General features: G+C 33.7%; 1 protein-coding gene across 10 annotated transcripts in view; it reads left to right on the top strand.

The window, feature by feature from the left end:
* The window catches only part of LOC134533871 (treacle protein-like), a 92,380-nt gene extending 71,973 nt beyond the window's left edge, over positions 1-20,407 (top strand). For 4 of the 10 annotated variants that reach the window (XM_063371588.1, XM_063371587.1, XM_063371585.1 and 1 more), the window contains one exon: positions 7,866-20,407. In XM_063371588.1, coding sequence (XP_063227658.1) covers positions 7,866-8,251 — 386 coding nt within the window. In that variant the 3' untranslated portion in view covers positions 8,252-20,407. Of the gene's footprint in view, positions 1-5,167; positions 5,300-7,865 lie in introns of all 10 variants that reach the window. The other 6 variants (XM_063371593.1, XM_063371591.1, XM_063371589.1 and 3 more) reach the window with 2 other exon arrangements.
* The last annotated feature ends 278 nt before the right edge of the window (positions 20,408-20,685 follow it).

The raw sequence follows: 20,685 nt of genomic DNA, 5'->3' as shown, positions 1-20,685 counted from the left end.
TCTCTATGTTTTCATTTTCTTAATTATGTTGCAATTTCTTAGTAATAGTATATTTTAGCTTTGCTTTTTCATTAGATTATTAGTAACCAATAGAAAGATAGTGTAGTACCAATGTTAATGTTTATAAAAGTTTATTTAATAAGTTATTAATCATATGAAGTAAAAATAGTGGTTGATTTTGTTAAAGTGAAATTATATTTAGCACCAGTTATACGTTCGAAGAAGTGTAATTAATTTCAGATAATTTTATAACTGCACAAAATATGTAACAAACAATATGTTTGGTTAACTGTCACCTGTTGCTGAAGAATTTTCGACAGGATTCAATTTGGAACGTTCAGTCATGAGTCAGCCAATGTAAGTAACAAATGTATACTAAGTTCATTCTCAAAATTTGAAATTTTTTCGTTGAAGAAAATGGAATATATTTAAGCAAGATAGACAGGAATATTATTTTTTAAGCATTTGATGGTGGATGTACATTTCTACGTTGAAATTTAATTACCTTTGAATCTAGTTGAGAGAATATTAGTCAGAATATCTGCAAAAAGTCTACTTGACAGTTGGAATTCATCTTTGCTGGAAATAGAATATTAACAAACACTATTCTTTAATTAAGAATTAAAATACTTAAACTGAATTTGTAACTGTGAATTTAAGAATATCTACTAGAATTCTAATGAAGACGTCATCTTGGCTTCGAGCAAGTTTTCAGAGTGCAACAATGAACTTGATACGCCCCTCGTGCCCTAAAATTATATTACTTAGGTTTAATAAAAAAAAGCCTAGGAAACAGCTGGGCAAAATTATAGAGAAAAATACAAGTATTACCAGAGGGGACACGAGGTGGTGAACAAGACAAATTTAGACTCCCTGCACGCAAGCAACTTGGGAGCTAGTGGATCATTAAATAGATTAAGGATAAATAAATAAACACTACATAAGTAGCTTGGTCTATAGGTTTCCCTGGTTTATTTAAATAGGTTTTGTTTTGGCATTGTTTCGCAATAAAAGATATTAGCAAGTAACAAAAAGGAGGGCCGGCCCAAAATTATTTAAAACAATTTATATTATATTAATTCAACATCATCACAGAACAAAAAATTGAAATATTCCACCATATTAGATTCTTTCACTGATTAGTTTACGTATTCTCGTGGATTAAGTTATCAAGTCACTGTTCGCTGGTTTGCATAGAATAATTTGTTTCGTTGCCGCTAGGGGGAAGTTATATGTATGTTAAATATCACCCGGGGCTTCAAGTTGAACATCTGGTCGGGAGGAAGCTCTTAAAGAAATTTGAAGCTGGAGGTCCAGGACCACATGATGGGTGCAATTTCGCCGCCCAAATGTTGGACCCTGTCTGAAACACAAGCCAAATTCCAAACGAATTAGACCTGCTTCCAGACAGTCAAACACAGTCGCCTGAAAAGGCCAACAAACGGGAATTCGGGGAGGAAAAAGATAGAAGTAACTCACCAAGCAGGGTGTAGCTCCTGGGCTCAGGAGATGTCTCGCGCCGACATCCAAATGGCGCGGACCGAGAATAGCGCGGATGGCGCGACCGAAATCGTCATTTAGAAAATAAAAAAAATAATAAAATATAAACTAAGACATGACTTGTACTAATTGTTTCTATTGACTGGCTACTACTGAAATTTAGCTGGGATCACATCCCTTAAGGCAGCTGACTACATATCTTATTCACACGATTTCGCCGTTGCCGCGAATAGCCTCTTAACACAGAGGACGCCGAGATGACGCGGTAAGTAGCCGAAGTCAGTACTGAGTGCCGCGGTGGCGGACAAAGCTCCTAATTAAAACGAGCGGTCAGCTCTAGGGAAAAAGAGGAGGAAGGTTTGGTTCTAGGCCGAAGACATCCGGAGGTGACCGAGTGGTCATAAGCACGACTTCAGTTGTTTGCGCCGAAGAGCGACTGCCGGTCTCTCTACCGGCGGGCACAGAAAGCAACAAACAATCGACTTCTACAGGTCGCGATTTGAAAGCATAGGGGCATATGGCGCCGCGGAGCTGCTCTATAGCGGCGTAAAGGGGAACTAACGGATGCGGTGAGCTGAATCGCCGCTAGGTGTCACGAGCGTGGGCTCTGCACGCTGGTGACCAGGGCCGAAGTTACTTTTTCTGTCACTAGGTGTCGTGGAGGGCTCTGTAGGGCAAGAGAGAATGTCCTTGGAGTAGGCCACTGCCTTGGCGGGGTTCACGCCAGGACAATGATCTTGGGCTAAATTCTTAGAATCAAGGGGGGGTGTAGGTGGAGTAAGGGAGGGGTATAAAACGCAACCAGGCTGGGAACGAGCCTCCTAGCCGTGACTTTCGAGGAGTGAACCTAAGACGTATTCGTGACGGGAAAGGCTACGGTAAGCTCGTCTCTGAGAAGTGGTAACGACTCGTCCAGAACTGCTGTATGCAGTTTTGATCATGCAGGGAAATAATATTACAAACCTCGGACGTGATTGCAGGCGAAAGAAATGTCCTACGGGCTACTTACGTCTACATTAGACTAGCAAAATATCAGATTGGCCCCTGAGAAAGGGTGCTTCGGTCCACTGGCACAAAGTTTAACTACGGAGAGTACACCAGCCTAACAAAGTGTAAATCACCCTTTTGTACCTAAATTATATAGAAAATTAAATTTCCAAAAAATAATTTAAAATTATAATAACAATTTTAAAAACGTGTCGAAATTCCTAATTTCCGGCACAAGCTCATAACTGGTGACTTGAATTCTACAAGAGACTGTAACCCGCCTTCGATAGAATTGAATTATTCAAGGCTAAGAACTCTGCGAGTGAAGTGTAACCATTGCTACGAACGACATACATTATCTAGACTACAACATTGGAACTTCATATCAAGGAGATGATACGACGTTCCCGAGTAAATTTTGTTACTGCAAGCATAGGATTGGTATGCAAGAGTTCTTCAGTCGGTATGTAGTTAATTTTTTGAATGTGTCTCGTATAGGTTTCTCATGAGTATAATTGATTGATATGAATGTTAGTTTCAAGTTCAAGTATCATATTTTCTTTTAAATAAAATTATTTGTTTCATTGTATTTTGTTTATCGCATACCTGCAAGTTTAGCTAAGATAATTAGTAATTTTTCTTTTCTCTGATATAGTAGGTAATGTAATACTAATAGTAATTAACGTGTATTAATTTTGGGTTTCATTTAAATATTTATCCAGCTATTGTTCAACGATAGTTACCTATTTTCTGTTTATTTGTAGGTGAAAATATTGATTGCCACATATTATATTCTAGAGTTTGTTAGAATATTGTATAGGGTGTCATTGAATTACAAATGGTCTTGTATTGTCATGGTATGAGGTCGTATTTTTATTCCTCATGGTAATTTGAATGAGAACATAGTTCACTGTTATCTTTCATTGGTATTATTAAAACTTCAGCATTCAAAATATATTCCTGTCTATATTACAATTTTTGGTATAGATGTTGATATCTTTGTTAAATTACTTTAAATTATTTAGCCTGAACAATAATTATTTGGTCCTAGTTAAATTTACATCAATATTGTGACTAAATTACTGTAGCTCGGAAATACCATAAATAACTTAAGGATAAGAGAACAGTAAGAGTTAATGGTTAAACACAACACAATCATAGTAAGATAATAATAAAAATTATTTTTACACTCCCTGTTTTATGTTTTCCCCCTTTTTACATATTTTTGTTCTGGTCCCTTTAAATTAGTAAAAACGAGGTTTTACTGTAGTGCACTTTTAATTGTATGCATAGGTAAAAGTAAAGGGCTTTCTTTGAAAATACATAGTTTGTTAACAACATAGGCATGTGGACATGTATACTACTGCAATAAAACATGGAAATGGGATAAATTATTTTCCCGCCCAATATTCCGGAAAAGATACATTACTGTTATTTCCTGAAATATCTGAATCCCGCCCAGGGTTGGTTAAATAGTTTGATTCCCAATGTGTTAGGTGACTGAGAGTGATCTGACTTTAACTTACATGGTATCATTTTCCTTCGCAAGATATTTGCGTATTAAAATAAATTATCTTGCAGAAAAATTGGCATTTCCACGTTACAGAACATCAACAGGAACTTCTTGTAAACACAGTGTGATTTTGGTGTTTGGGTGTGGGAGTGAATCAAAATTGAGCCAAATCCCAAAAACAAGTCCTTTGAAATAACAAATATTTTGCCTGGGAATCATGAAACTAAGTAGAAACTAGAGTTGGTGTAATTTCTTATGCTGCATCTCTCGTGACTTTAAGTGTAAGGGTTCTGATTTCATATTTTTTTTTTTTTAATCATTTAATTAGTTAAACATAAACTACCAATTTCATTCTAAAAATTAAAATGAAAACTGAAAATAGAAAGTTTGTGATTTTGAAAGAATGTTGTGACATGCTTAGATGCCATATAATGCCATGGTTACTGCAGTTATAGATAGAATTTGTCAGTTTTTTTTTTTATTTATTTTGGTGACTATTACTTCAATTTTACAAAAAGAATTCTCTTAGCTTTTTCTGTTTATTGTTACATGATTGTGTGAAGATATTGCCCTTTGAATTTTGCCTATTACATTTTTTTACTGTTTTTTACTTTTCTAATAGCTTGTTTGCACATTTTATGAATGAAAAATGTGAATTATTTAATTGATAAGATAAGTTTTCCACAAGCCAGGGTGTTATTTAATCATCATACCAAATACAGTACAACATTTTGACTTATAAAATCAACACATATGCTCCCCTGTTCTTTCCTTACCTTTTCCGTCCCTCTCTTGCATACTTTGTGGTTTCTTATTGTAAAGGCTTGAATGTTAAAACCATCTTAAACTCTTTCTACACAGTTCTTATTTGTCATTTCATGGAGTACCTGCTCTTAAACCCTCCAGATAGGTTTTCAGAGGACAGCCACAATCTTCAGAACTTAATGCCATGGTTACTGGCTGGAACAAACCTATTCTCTGGGAATGCAGTTTCCAAATCACAGATTATAACTTTTTTTTTTTCTGTATGCTGGGTTATCATTGAAACATAGTTCCTTGGAATTAAACACAACCACAACCACCACCACCACCACCACCACCTTTAGGCAGAGCTAAACTGGTCACAAGACTCGCACGAGCTACAGTAGTTTCGACGTTAACCTACAGGAGCATGCAGCATCTCACAATAAAGATGTTGACTTCCGCCATACCAGAGTGCTGAGGGCTGTTACCACCTTGAAACCATATCTCAGAACATCAGTTTACCACCAAATCCAGTCAGCCCTAGAGTACCATTTTGTAAGTACTTCTACTCCTATTTGTTATATGTGTTATTAATAGCTGAGAAGACTGGTTCATGCCATGTGTTAACCTTGTAAATTTCTATAGCTAAAATGTTATCGTTACACTTGGGTCGATTTCATTTGAAGTACTTACATTTTTTATTAATTCATTTGAAATTTTTTAAGATGGTGTCTCAGAAAGCTTTATAACACCTCATATTTCTTAGCAATAATATCTTCATGATGTTTTCCATGTGATAGGATAAATGTTAGTGGTATGAGAGAAAGTTTGGCACTCGAAAGTCAATTTCTGTAGACCTTAGAGATGGAGCTGATGTTCCTAGCCAGCTACATAGTGGTTGGGGGATGGGGGACATGGTATTACAGCAAGAAATCACCCCACCAAATCATTAATTCTTTCAAGTTTGAATTATGCAAAAAAAAGGATTTGCACATGCATAATCTCTTTTCTGATCTAGGAAAACAGATAAAACAAATCCCTTTTCCTTTCAACCTGTTGTGGGATATTTCGGGGTCTGTGTTTCTGGATTAATATTTGATCTGTTTTAACATTTTTAGCTGTTTTGTCAATGTTCAGTGACTGCTTGTGATTTTTATCTGACCATTAAACTGGCCTTGAAACCCAACTACAGTAAACTGTTACTGACACAGTAAAATAAAGTTGGCTTAAGGTGGCTGCAAGGCTGGGCTGCCGAACGGCGGGCAGAGCTTCGGGTGTTGACATCATTTACGATCAGTTCAATATTTATTAAAGGTTTCTTGTTATGACTATATTTAATAGAAATACGCTTGGTGCCAGTGCGTAGAGGCAAAGACATGCGATGCTTGAGTCAGTGTTGGTTTTAGACAAGTCTTTCAATAGTGGTTTAATAGTCACATCTTGATGCCACTCGAAAAAAAATAGTTGCTTGTCCAAGCTAGTTGCAAATGGAGTATGCCAACTTACCCACTGTATACTTAGTGACTTTGATGTGCATATTAATTATGTACAGTAGTAGTTTGGCGATGAAGATATAAGTAGAAGGAATAATTATTGGCTCTTCTCTTTTTTATTACCAGGCATTTTAAACTGCTACATTTATCAAATTAAATATATAATTAGGAAATATATTAAGAAAACTATCTGTAGTGGAACTTACTAGGACTCTTCTATAAAATATTCCATAAAGGCTGTATTATATCATCTTCCTTGTTGGAACCAAGTATGCAACTGATGTGTGACAAGCCTTACTTATTTATATAATTTGACTATATTTATAATTGATTGTTATTTAATTATTTCATACAACTTAAAGCTTTTAAGACATAATTCATACTGTAGTATTTTTGGGCACCAAGGAATGTGAATTTTACTTTGTTCTTGTGGCAAAGGGTAACTTGAAAAAAGTTTTGAGTCAAAGGAGCACAACCAAATGCTATTGAGCCGGTCACTGTTGCCCTAGTTTAATGTGTGGCAGAATCACTGTTACTGAGCTGCCTACAGTATTCACTACTACAACTTGCCCTGTTGTAGAGATGAACAAATAAGAACATGCTCTATGTTTATAGTAGGATTAAAGAAAGTGCTGTAGATAATAGTTAAACAATTCCTTTTGTGAAACTAAGAACATTTGAGCTCTAACCGACATGTGTCTTTTAACACAGTGAGTATCAGCTATGCGACCCTTTAGGTCTGCAAAAGTCCAATGGTTTGGCGAAGTGTAATCGTACGATAATGGGGTGTCCGAGAGATATATCTGGAGTAAGTTGGTTGAGGGTTGTCATTTTGAGGAGTGCTTGAATGATCAAGTGGCTTCTGAGGCTGCATCATGAGTTGGTCAACTGCTGTGGGCCAGTGAAGGCTGCAGAGCTGGAGTGGCCTCTGTTGCATGCAGTTGAGGTGCTGGTTTGAAGGTCTGAGGTGGAAACCTGTGTCAGCTCGTAAGGCATGTTATTTTCTTGTTTGGTGTTAATTAAGCGATTTTACTGAAAATGTATTTCTACTTCTGTCTTTCATTGTAGATCTCAAATTATTTTTACAGATATTTAATAAATATATTCTGATATAAGTAAAAGGTCACACAAGTATTCATAATTATGATCACTCGCATGACGTTTTGCAGCTCGAAAATAACTTTTAGTAAATATCTGGAGAGTAAATTGTGATCCGATAAACAATGCAAAAAATGTTATTTATATATTTTCAGTAAAAAAAACCTTAATAATGACAAGAAAATGAAACATGGCATGCGAGACATAGCCTTGAACTAAGCACTAGCATGTTAAACTCTATTAAGCAGCTGCTCCACAATCTGGTTCAATTTTTTCTCTCATATACCACCATGTGTAATGTGCGTACATATATTTCAGGCAGAATTTGAGTGGGATATCCCCCTGGTGTTTAAAGGGGTGAGAATGTACAGAGTGGTGTTGAAAAGAGCTATTTTTTCTGCTCATTTGTTGTGGTAAAAGAAAAAAATAATAGTTGTGGATGCAACTTCTATTAGTTAAAACAGCAAAATGCATTTAAACACTGACTTATGTACTTGCATGCATTATAACAGTGACTCTTTTTTTCTTAGGTCAAAACACAGAAGTGGCTGTGAAAGAGAGCAAGAAGAGAGCCCCGCCGCCCCCGCCCCCGCCCCACCCGCCGCCTCCGGACTCCGTGCAGCCTCAGTTGTGTCACGGCTACGCCTCGCCGCATGTCGGGTACAGCTACCCCGCCTACGCCATGATGGCGGGCCACCAGCCTCCCCCTCCTCCCCCGCCGCCGCCACCACCAGGCAGGTTCTCGGCGAGCAAGAAGCCGTACTTGTTGCCCACGCCCCCGGGCAACCCCGTCTACAACTCACACACTGTGTACGCGTCTGGATCTAACGGATCCGGCAGGCCGGGGGCAGCGAACTCCTCCGCGTTCCTCACGGCGGCGGCTGCCAAGGCTTACTTTCCCGCCAATCACCCGTGAAAGATTGGTCCGTGGTATTACCTTCGCGATGAGTTTCCAGTTAGATTGGTTGTGTGGTGTGAGGAAAGGACTTCGACGGGAAGCCTGGCCAAGTACAAAAAACCGTAGACTTTTATATATGCGGTGATACGTAGCTATATTTTCACCGGCCAACGTGTCCTAATCCGAACACTGATGCAGGTGAACTTGACTAAATTGCAGTAGGTGTACAAATATTTTCCTTGCCTGTTTCTGTTTTACATATAGTGTAACTTTTCACATATTCGTCTTTTCTTCTACTAACGAAATAATATTTAAGATCTGTACAGTGTTTTCTCGCAAAAATTACATGTAGTTTCTGTAGATTGAGATAGATAATTAATTGTAAATAAAAACTATTTTACTGAAAAAAAATGTGCGTGGATTTTGTATAGTGTGTGTTTCGCTTGTTGCTTTGTATAACTACATTTTCAGTAGGAAACATGTTATCTGTATTTGATAAGTGAGGATAGAACAGAAACTGTTTTATTTTGATAATACTGCTGTGGACTCGTGAATTAAAGTAAAACCGTTTGCATTGTCTGTTCAGTAAACTTTAGATGTCATGCGTCAAGGTGTACATCATTGTTGGATTTTATTTTTGATGCCTCTTTGTAACAGAAGAGTTACTTGATAGCAATGTATTATAAATAAGAGTTGAGGACCGTCCTTTTAGGCAATCTCAGCAAGATGCCGAGTTGGTCTCTGATTTATTCATTGCTGTCCAAAGAATAAGTAAAATATGAAGGAAAGTGCTTTTAGTAGTATGTTAAGGATTTCTTTTTGCAAACTGTTTGGTGCAAGCATTTTTTGCTTTGTGGTAAGTTTATTTGTGTAACATATTTATTAAATTTGACCAAAATATTTCGGTATGGAGTGTCAGAAGGCTGCATAACTTGCTTGGAAAACTGCCATTTGTAATTTTTAAATAATATTAAATTATTGTAATTATTACTATCACTCAGTCCAAACATTAGGTTGCATAATTTGTAGGTAACAACAGTTTGGGATAAAACAAAAGTTTGTGAAATTTAAGAAAGTAAAATATCAGGAGTTTTTATGTATTTTTCATATTTCCATGTTCTCCTCTATTTTTATGCTTTGATAAATACTGTATAAAGGGTGATAAACTGTCAGCAGCAATAATTTGCATGTCTTGTTTCAACTCAAGGTACCATTATTGTGCATATACTGATGATAATTTTGAACAGGAGGTGAAATTATGCCTTTGCATTTTGCCAGTACAGCACTAACATAATTGCATGTAAAAATTGCATTTGTCATGTGGTACAAGACTTATTTTTTCCATGTGTACTTATGGGCTGCTCGTCATTCTTCATTGTAGTAAATGAGGAATAAAACACAATATATTCCTTGAAAAGGATTTGGTGATCCTTTGAATGGTTTGGTTGTTAGCACTACAGTGACTGTATGGTGTAACTGGCTCAGAACAAGTAATCAATATGGGAAAAACCTTATTGTCTGTAAATTAAACTTAGTACATGTTTAACTTCCCCGCCAGGTTATTGAGATTAGGAACAGCAACTGAGAAAGAAAAGCATGATAACCAACACCAGGATGCAGTATTTCCTTTCACAGTTTCCAAAGTGGTATTTTTTTTTATTTATGGCATCTGTTTATAGAGTGGTGATTACTCCCCATGGTGATTCACAAGTTGCAGTTGAGTAATTGTAATTTTTTTTTAGAGCTGTGTTGAAAGTAACAGTAATTCATTGCCCTTGTAGATTTTCTGTATCAGGGTGTCTACAGGTCATGAAAAAAATACTAACTTTTCTAAAAAGTGACGTAACATTCATTTTCAGAAGCTGTTTGCTATTTTGTTTTTTAATGCTTTACTTTAGTTTAAAGATTCACAATAAATATAAAATAAGTGCAGTGCTGCCAGTGTAATTATTACTAATTTAGATATTTGGTTACAGTATAATAGAGTGTTATTTATTTACTACGAAACACGGAAACCTAATGTCAAAAATATCATAAGTATCTGTTTCTTACGATATGCACATTGCACCATAATTTGGTGTTCTCTGCACTTATGGCACCGTGGTTCCAGTGATAGGCATATGTAATGTTTTGACAACAGTGGAAGGCTTGCAAAGGTGACAACAGCTACCAATTTAGCAAAAAAAAACTGTCGTTTTACCTTTTGCATCGCTATTAAATGACGTTAAATGTAAACAAGAAACGTGCTGGTAATTTTTTTTTATTAGACTTCAAAAGTTTGATCAAAGGTTCAGTAATAACTCCACAATGGCATGACTGTTCCGTTCCATCTACAGTATCTGAAATATATGTGTGTGTGTGTATTATGACTGTCAAAACCGCTGATGCATCAAAACTACCGGAAAGTGTCACGTGTATATCATGTGGTTGAAATTGAGACTACAAATGCTTAACTTTTATTGTTGTTTCTTGTGGCGCATAACATTCCATTGGCTGCTTCTGATTGCGACATCATTCATTGTTCTGAGAGCTAAAGTAAATTTTGACATTATGTTTGCAGGAAAAAAGTATAGACATTCAAAAATCAAATGAAAAATAAAATTGCATCAGTTTTTCCAATTTTATCTTTGAAGCAACTTAGTATTGTGCTGTGAAAACAGTTTTACCCCTAGAGATATTGAGAATCCAAACATGCTATGCTTGCATTATCAGGTGATAAAAGAAGGTTAACATGGTAATTCTGAAGGAGATCTTTTCTTCACTTCCCGACATGTTTTAATAACATTCTCTAAAAGGAAAATGTGATATTTCAAGTAGTTTACCTGTAATTTATCATTATTACAAAATAATTATTTTATACAGTTAAACTCGCTTAGGAATTTCATAATACATTTGCTTGCATTTTATGTTCACAAAATTATTCCCATCATTTCCATACATCCATATGTTAATTCTTCCTATTTAAAATTCTTTCAAATGTTCAATATTTGTTGGGAAATAAATGTGTTTATCTTTAAATTTTTAAACTATATTTATTGTTAATCTTTAAAAATTTACATTTTTCCAAACAATAGCAAAGAATGTGATATCAGCACATGACCATCAAAATCTTTGTTGCATGCTTTTGCAAGTAGTATTTTTCAACAAATTGTCTGCTTGCATTTGTATAGTATAGACTTTGTGAGGCTGTTCCATATGTACACAGTTTCCCTCATTGGAGTTATACATCTGAAGAATACACAGCAAACCACCAGCCATTCGTCACCATGTTGGCATCACTTTTTTTTTTGTAGGAAAAGGTATACATTGATAACCCATTATTGTGTTCTCAGATTTAGGTTTTCCGTAATTAACAACATTTTCTTCGGGTCCCAATTACTTTTCATAACTGTAATGCAATACTCTCCCTTGAATCACATAGCGGAAATTACTTTCTTCCCGCTATTCACATCTTAAACACAACATTTAAAACTTTTTTATTTATGTAAAACTTGTGTCATTCGTTTTCATACATTACAGTTTCCCGTTAAATAATTGAATGGTCCAGTCCTGCCATTTTCTCCGTAAAGTATGATTTGCATTATCATTTCCTCTGAAGTTTCCCAAAAACTTTGTTTACCATATAAAATTAAGTTTTTAATGTTGGAATATATTATTTCGTAGGAAATACTGTTTATTTATTTAATTATTTGTTCATCACCACTGTGTAGTACGTGTGTAAATGTAAGCAGCTCTAATTGGCATCTTGTTAGTTGAGTTAATGCCTGTATATTGTGTGAGTACGAAGTCAAATATTGATATTGATAGCCTGCAAATAAAGGTGTTTTGTTTTAACTTTATTAGGTTTGTTATCTTGTTAGGTGTGATTTTAAGGATATCAAGCATAAATATTTACTGTAGTGAATAACAGTGCATAATGGCTTCTACAAGTAGTGGAGAACCCTGTAAATGGGAGGCATCATTCAAAGAAATACTGAAAATAATATCTAAACTTAATCCGATTCCTTTGATACCAAGGTTGACAAAGCCAGTAGGGTTGTTTTGTTGTGATAATTGTTTCAATTTGTGCATGCCAACTTAATTTCAGTTTAAATAATTCAGTTTGCTTATATAATTGTATAGTTTTGTGGAATAGCTATGTAAATTGAGTAAAATTTGTGTTTATGAAGCAACTGATTTTGAACTATTTCCTCTTCAAGAAATTGTCCCTGTTAATTAGTTTTTAGCATCCAGGCCCTTTAATAACATCTGTACAGGGTTTTACTGTATGTTGAACTTTTTCTGTGAGCTGTGAAAATTGTCAGTTGGGTTAGGATCCCTACATTTAAAATACTTTAAAATCATTTGGACGGTTGGTTAAGAAATACCAATTTAAAAATGTAGCAAACTTAGCCAAGTAACGATTCATTCTATTTTATAGCATTTTTAATGTAGCAAATTTAACCTAACCATGTTCACACAATTTCAAATAGGCATGGCTTTTTAATGTAACTTATCTTAAACAATTTATACAATTTCACAGTATTTATGTAGCTAAACTACCAAATTATTAAAATTTTAAATTTCATTAAGGCAATCACACTGTCCTCTTTGAGAATTATTATAAATATGATGGAGAAGTGAAGAAAATGGCATTCTGAAATTGTTATTTATTTATTTTGAAGAAAGATGTGTTCCTTCAGAATTGATGTACAAATTTTGTAAAGTAATTAAATATAAATCTTGGACACTAGTGAAGTTTTTTTAATAGGCTTATTAAGTGGTGCTGTATAGGAGTGAGTTTAAATTATTTTGTAGAGTATAGTATTTTAAATAAAATGTATCAGGTTTCTTTTTACAATCTTTTATTGTATGTATTCATAAATGTGGTTACTGCTTGGTAGTTAATAGCAATATCATGGGGGAATTATTTCTATAAAGGTTTTAGCTTTTTCATAAAAATTTAAGTTCCTACAAATTTTTGATTTATTTTGTATTAAGTATAATCTGGCTTGTTAAAAAAATTAGCAATGTGATATAAAAAAAATGTCATGGAAAGGTCCTGAAAATGGTGCACCTGGTATTCATAGACTTCTGTATATGCATGGTCAAACTCTACAAGTCAGTTTCACCAAATTCGTAGAGCGTGTTGGCTACATAGTACTAGCTCTCAGACTGGAGAGTGCAGATGCACTGTTGGGCTCCTGCTGCAGGTCATAATTAGTGTTTCGCAAGACAATTTGTGCATGGAAGACTTCTTGTAATTCCACCATTTCCCATTGAACCTCAGTACTTTGTTTACATGTCAAATGCTTGCTGCCACTCATTGGTGTGAAGAGGGGTGGAGATCACCACTTTCTGCCATTAGCTTTCAAATTCTTTCCATTTTTTTTTTCCATTCCCTCCCATCTATCTTCCTGCTGACACCAAACTTATTTTTAAAATCACTTGTTACATGCATGTTGCAGTGTGCTCTTTTACCAGAAACAAGTGAAAGAATATGTAAATTTATTTTCACTGTAGTGATGAGGGTCAATCTGTGTCTAGTTTCTTATTACCAGGTTGCCCCTATTGATATTAAATTGTAGAACTGCCTTATCAGTGCAGTGTTAAGTCAAGTTGTTAATATTTTCACAGTGTCAAAAGTTTATCTTTATTATGTGTACAATAGTCTTGAAGTGATCTTATCTGCAGATGACTGCTGTATTGGAGAGTTGACAAGCATATGACATGTTCTATGCAAAATTTTAGAGAGGAAAATACTAGCGGTGTTGCTGTCTCAGATTGCAAAATAAGTGTAGAAATAGTTATGGAATTAAAATGATGGCAGTGTTCAGCGAAACTGTCATAGTACTAATGTGTAGGGATGTTCAAAGTTCACTTTTTTAGGTTCAGTGTTCAAGTTATATATTCGTAAATTTTCAAAGTTTGTGAAGTTGAAATTCAACTTTTCAATAGAATTATTGTAGTTTTTTTGTTATTTAATACTTATTTTATGGAGTGAATGTAATGATATTTTAATAAGTATCTGTGTCTGGTAACGTGGGGAAAATTTTTCTTGCCGTTCTATGAGTTTCGATGTTAATCAAATGCATGCAACCTAATTATGACAAGTTAGAACTGTTCATAATCATTAATGGAAATTGGTTTGGCATTGTTAACGTTCCAATTTCAACACATAAATATGTCAGAATGCATAGAATTTAGGGGAGGGGGTATTGAAAACAAACTTAACCTTAGATGTAATTTTTGTACTACACTATACTTAAGCATTTTCACTAAGTGTAGTTACATGCAGTTGTTTGAAAACTGCATTATGCTGCAGCTGAAGTTATACTACATACCTTGTGTTAAAATGGAGATAAAAAATTCACAGATATCCTTTTTTAACTTGGTAAAGAGGATTTATTCCTTGGTAAAAGAGGACCTTGCTTGTTCTAGTAATCATTTATAATTTTTGCAGCTCACGAGGCACATTCTCATTTTATTTATTAATTAATCGCATATTAGCTAACCTTTATGAGAATTTAAACAACATTTTCTGAACTAAACTAGTGTTTAATGAAGCTGCAAGAATTTAACACATTAGTTATTCCTTCGACGGTATAAAATTATTACAAATTTTGACGTGTCAACATAGGGTTCAGATCAGCAAGCTTTCATTCAACTTTTTCCAAGTTTCAAACATCTCCTGATTTGTGGTAATAGATACTGCAAACTTTTCTCAAGAGTTCATGGTAGGCCTTATTTTAGTTTTATGTATTTCTAGTATAGTTTCTAATCTTTTAAAATTAGAACATATTCTTAAGTGCATAAAAATATTAATGTTGTGCTGTTCTTTTCATTGAATTTTTAACATGTTATGGTTTTATATATCATCTATTATTTAAATAAGATGTCTTTGATTGCATTTGTATCTTTGTAAAAAAAAAGTGAAAGTACAAAGTTACAATGAAAAATAACTTTTAACTTTCATTTTAGCTTTTGTACAATTGAGCATAAGATGTTACTAATTATTGTGTTCTTCTGTAGTCTTCCCATAACAAACATTTTTTTCTGGTAATAAGTGTAAGTAAAAAAAAAAATTTATTTCCCTCATATTTTGTCAATTAGTTTATTATTTTTTGATTGGACGTTTGTGCTAGAAGCTTGGGTGGAATATTAAGAATAACTTTTTGGTTATAGTGGATTGATCTGTGTTATTTTGGATTTCTTGATGATTGGCTAAGACTCATTTTATTTTTGAATGTCATTATTTAATTCTCAGCTTTGCAGAAGTAGAATAGCAATAGTTACATTCACTGAACCATTTTGATTTGTGTTATCTTTCTTTGACTTGCAAGTTTCTATCTGGCCGATGTTTAGGAGAATTACAAAAAGAGAATCTATTTTAGTACTGCTTGAAATAGTTGACTATTGAAAGATTTAAAAACATGTGGGAGTTCTTTCAATTGATCGTGGTCTGCAAAGGTTGACCTAGGGTTGTGCCAGTTTTCATCATCTGTATCGTAAATACATTATGCTGTTGATTAAGTCAAATAAAATAAATATTGACCCAAATCTTTAATGCTAAAAAAATTATTTGGTTCTTATAAAATTATTATATGTGATGTAAACTCCATTCTTCTTCAAGAAACAGTTTTAAAGCATCCAGATAGTTCTGTTCCAATTTTCAAATCTTAAATAATACCTTTTGTAGGTAAACATTTAATATGGCTTTAAATCAAAGATATTTTATTTTTGTAATATTATAAAAAGGCGGAGAACTTTCTAAATTCAATGGCTGTAATTTCATTCTTGTTTCATTCAAGGAAATCGGCATTTCCACAACTCTAAGGAATTCCAAAACATGACTTTGTTTGGCTGTGAAACACATTCCGAATTCATGATAAACTATCAGTAATTTACTTTATTGAAAGTAGTACATATGTACATAATAGTGAAGTACAAACTCAAAATGGCATTCAAAATTTTTTAACACGGACATCGTCCCCACCGAAAATTAGTAGGGAGCATAAGTAGTAGCTTATGTTGTATTTTAAGTATTGCCTCTATTTATAGTCAAGTCACAGTGTTAATATGAAAAATAACTACATTAAGTTAAAATAATACAATTTATTATCTGTTGGGTTTCACATTTGTTGATGACAACTCACCCCTAATATTGTACTTCACGCACAACTAAAGTTAAATTTATGAATATTTTTAATTTTTGGAAAACATTAAGGTGAAAAATTGTACCTTAGAAATAGAGTTAGGTATATTTCAGAAATGTTCAGATTCCATTTTAAGTTTTCATTCAGTTTCGGTCCTTTGATTTTGATCTTGAATCCATCTGATTCCATACTTGTTGAGATAATGATTATAAATATGTGATAACTCCAATAACAAAACATTTTTGCCTTAAGCTGTGATTTCAAAACCATTTAAATCAAGTGAATTCACTGATCCAGATTTGGAATTGACCCAACACTAATTATAAATAACTGAAACATTTTTGCAAAGTTGATATATATTTTTTTTTCAGTAAAAATTTTAACATAATAAACACATGAACAATTTGAACTTACATTAAAACAGTGAGGATACTAAAAATACATTTTTACCTAAAGTCAATATTGTGTTAACAGAACTGGCACCAACTGCAATTCAGAAAGAGAAAATCAAAGAAAACTGGAAATTTGAGGGTTTCCATCACAATGCGTAGTGTGAACTGTGCATTATGCTGTTATAGCAATATTGCATAGTTTCATTACAATGGAACCTAAATCTGCCCAACTCTAGTAACAATGTGCAATAAATTAAAGCCATGGAATGTTATAGTAGGATGTAGAGTACAGGTCATCTGTGAGTGGCTTATTTGCTGCACATATAGGCTGTTAGAATAATGTTATATGAAGAAAAAAATTCTGAAAAAATAGAAGACAAGCAATAGCATTTACATAAAATAGATTTCATATATTATTTTGTAGCACGTAATTAATAAATTGGTTATTTTGTGTTAGTCTTGACACACCTCAGTATATAATACAATACAGTTTGAAACAAATTCTATTAAAAATGCAGTTGCCATGGTTCTTAACAGCTATGGTAACACTACCAATGCTACTGCTGCTTGCCTATAAAGCAGATCCACACAGTGCATTTCTTTTTTACTACACTTGCCCCTTTATCCTCCATACCAGTAGAGATGACGTAACTAATCTCTTCATTCTCAGATAATCACGTAAGGCATGTTCATAAAAGCATTGCCACATACATGCTAAGGCATGCGTAGCTCTGCGTTTACGCGAGGAAATAGTTCAGTTGCACTGCATTTTCACAGTTTTCCTTCATAAGTAATTTTAAAATTATTATTTTTTGGGTGCTAAAATATTGTCATGTAAAGATTATTTGTTTATTGTGTTAAGAATATAATGAATTTACACAATGCTAGCAACTTAAGATATCCCAAGAATTTTTTACACAATGAAACTTTTCCCAAAAAATATTTTTGCTACAAATAGTGATTATTAATTAGGTATGAAAAATATAAAATTACTTATAAAATATGTCTGCTTTAAAACAATCTAAAGTAACATAAAACAGAGAAAGGAAATAACAGACTTAGGCATGGGTTAAGTGTATTTAATTCAGGACTACCAATAGGCTGGCTGCTACCATAAAGAAATGCTGGGCATATAGTAGGCCAAGTATTTTTGTATACATTATGCATAAAATATTAATAGGATGTACATGTAAATATGGAACGTTTATTGTTATAGAAAATTTATTTGTAGTGAAACAAACTATTCATTTTGTTTGCATGTTTCTGCACTTTTTATAATTTATTGTTGGATTGGGTGCAGTGATAACTTGATATTAGTGAAGTTTTTAGGTACCTAGTTATAATGGAGGTGTTACGTCTTTTTCTTCTAACGCAGAGAACTTTGGTTTGTTTTGTAGAATTTCTATATAACATATGTTTCAACATTAAAGAATGAAGAAACTGACAAATCAAAGGGGAAAAGATTTTTTCATCCTTACAACTTTTTTTAAGTTCCAGAGCTGTGGTAAATGTGTGTGTATTTGTGTTTCTGGGTGCTTTTACATTATTATTATTTTTACAGTTGATGTGGTTTGTTATAAAAAAAATTTTAATTTTTCTCTCTCTCCTGTATTAATGGTTCTAAATTACAGCAACAGTGGTTTAAATGAAAAAATAAATGCTTGTTAACGTAAGTGGCAGCTCTCCAAGCAAGTAAAAAGCAAGCTCGTTATTATAAAGTGCTGCTGGTCTGGAGACTGGCGCACTCGTGCACATAGGAGTACAAAAGAAATTTTATATAAAGTAATATGCATGTTGTATGTTGTAGAAAGATTCACTTCTGTCAGTGTTGTAAATACATAGTAATTTCTTTTTATTTACTATGGAATTGTTATTTTGTGAAATGAAAATAGTTAATTTGTGTTATGATTTTTTTAAATGTAAGTTTGGTGAAATAAAGTGTTATAGAGAGCAACTTTAAAAATTTATAAATTTTTTTAAGTTGTGATGTGTATAGACTTTCCTGCAAGAATTGTACAGTTATTAAATAATACATTTTAAGATATACTTTTTAAGTGAGAAAATACTTTTTTCATTTGTTTTATCTTGTACAAATATAGTATAGAAGTGTATAATATATTTTGACTTGGTTTATAATATATAGAAATTGTAAAAGTTGTATAAATTTCTGTCCTTTTATGGCGTTAGAGCACTGAATAAAATTAATTGCAAATTTACTATATGCCTTTTAACTGTTATTTTCTTTAGATGCACTTCTTGGTGTTAATATAACTTTGTTATAATATTGGTTGGCAAACTAATAGAAATGCATTGAAGACTTATGAAATAATAATATTTTTTTTGCCTTGTGTTTGTTTCCTTTCCCACTCACGTTCTTGGTCTCACAGAGCAGTAACAAACTACAGATGCAGGCATTCAGCAGAGGAAGGGAGAAACTTAGCCAACTTACATACAACGTGGGACAGTAAAAAGCACTCTAGTAAAACCATGAAAGGGCTGCAGCAATCAGGTTTTTCACCAGGGTTTTGCCACCAGAAACACATTATAGAAAAAAAAATTAAATTAAATTAAGTAGACCTAGAATGTTGATTCAATAACACCAGATAATATTTTGATCAAAAAATAGACCATTCATTTGCTGAAGTTGGTACCCTGAAATTAGACTACCTACCTAGGAACATCAATATGTTACATAACAGGAGGTCTACATTCTGGGAATCAAGCCAAAGTCAATAAGGTTGTGATTGGTCACAAAATTTGTTTAAAATTTTAGTAAACTTAAGTTAATTCTTCAGTGACAGTAATTTGAACCTGAAAAGTTATGCTAACTGTGGAAGCTTTGTTTACGTGTAAACAGCTTTCTATATACAGCATTTGATTTTAGTAGTATCGAGAGTGAAACGAAAATGTGCAAAGATGCGCCTGCACGAGTGTCAGAAGCCTTGAAAAGATGGTGGACGCACATAATTTGCACGCGCGTGTTTCTTAGGAAAAACAATTTTTATAATAGTAAGAACCACTGCTAAACTTATTTTTATATTATAAAATAATGTGCTGTCATATCTTCGTCTCATGTAACAAATGGAAACTTTGCACATGTATTGTACAAATCACAAAGCTATCACCAGAAAAATTACAGACACTTGTGAAATTTAAATTCAACACTAGTTATAAATGCTGTTAAAAATATAACTTATTAAATAAGTATTCAATGTGATCAAACACATTTGATCTTTTTTTCTTAAGTTTTGACGAACGTACACATCTGTACCGTATTTATAGGTTATGTTTGATCACAAACTTCACAAGAGAAGCAATGAATAGAGGTGGGTCGAAAAGTATCAACCTTATACTTTGGCACTGATACGCGCCTGTATCAGGAACGGCAAACGAGTACACTTGAAAAGTATCAAGTACTTTAGTATCAGATCAGAAATCGCCTGGAACAACACCACGGCCAATGTGCGCAGAACCCGATCGCAGATGACGGTCACTTGGGCGGAGCTTGTGAAAGGGGAGGAAGCGCAGGGGAAGGCGTTGAAGGAGAGGCGCAAAGCGAAATTGTTACGAGTCGTTTGGTTATTGTCCCACATCAAAGTACGCTCAGTGCGCAGTGCGTGCACAGTCTCGTTCAATAATAAAACTAATGAAATTTTAATATTAAAAGTACATTAATACAAGATATAATATTTATATTTGTGCACCTAACAGCTATGAAAATGCAAATAAATTCTCAGTTGACACTAATAACAGATGTAATCAACATATGGACTTTTTTTTCCGAAAACAATTAGTAACTAGTGTTTTCATAATTAAAAGATTACGATTTTATCAAAAAAATAAAAATAAAAAAAACAGATACGTACATTAGTGAGCATACTATATCAATGTTTACGTTTCAAATGTTTCTTCAGATTAGTCGATG

The sequence above is a fragment of the Bacillus rossius genome, chromosome 7 (assembly GCF_032445375.1).
Source record: "Bacillus rossius redtenbacheri isolate Brsri chromosome 7, Brsri_v3, whole genome shotgun sequence".
Taxonomy (NCBI): domain Eukaryota; kingdom Metazoa; phylum Arthropoda; class Insecta; order Phasmatodea; family Bacillidae; genus Bacillus; species Bacillus rossius.
Note: the sequence above shows the minus strand (reverse complement) of the source record. Positions and strands in the feature narration are given on the sequence as shown.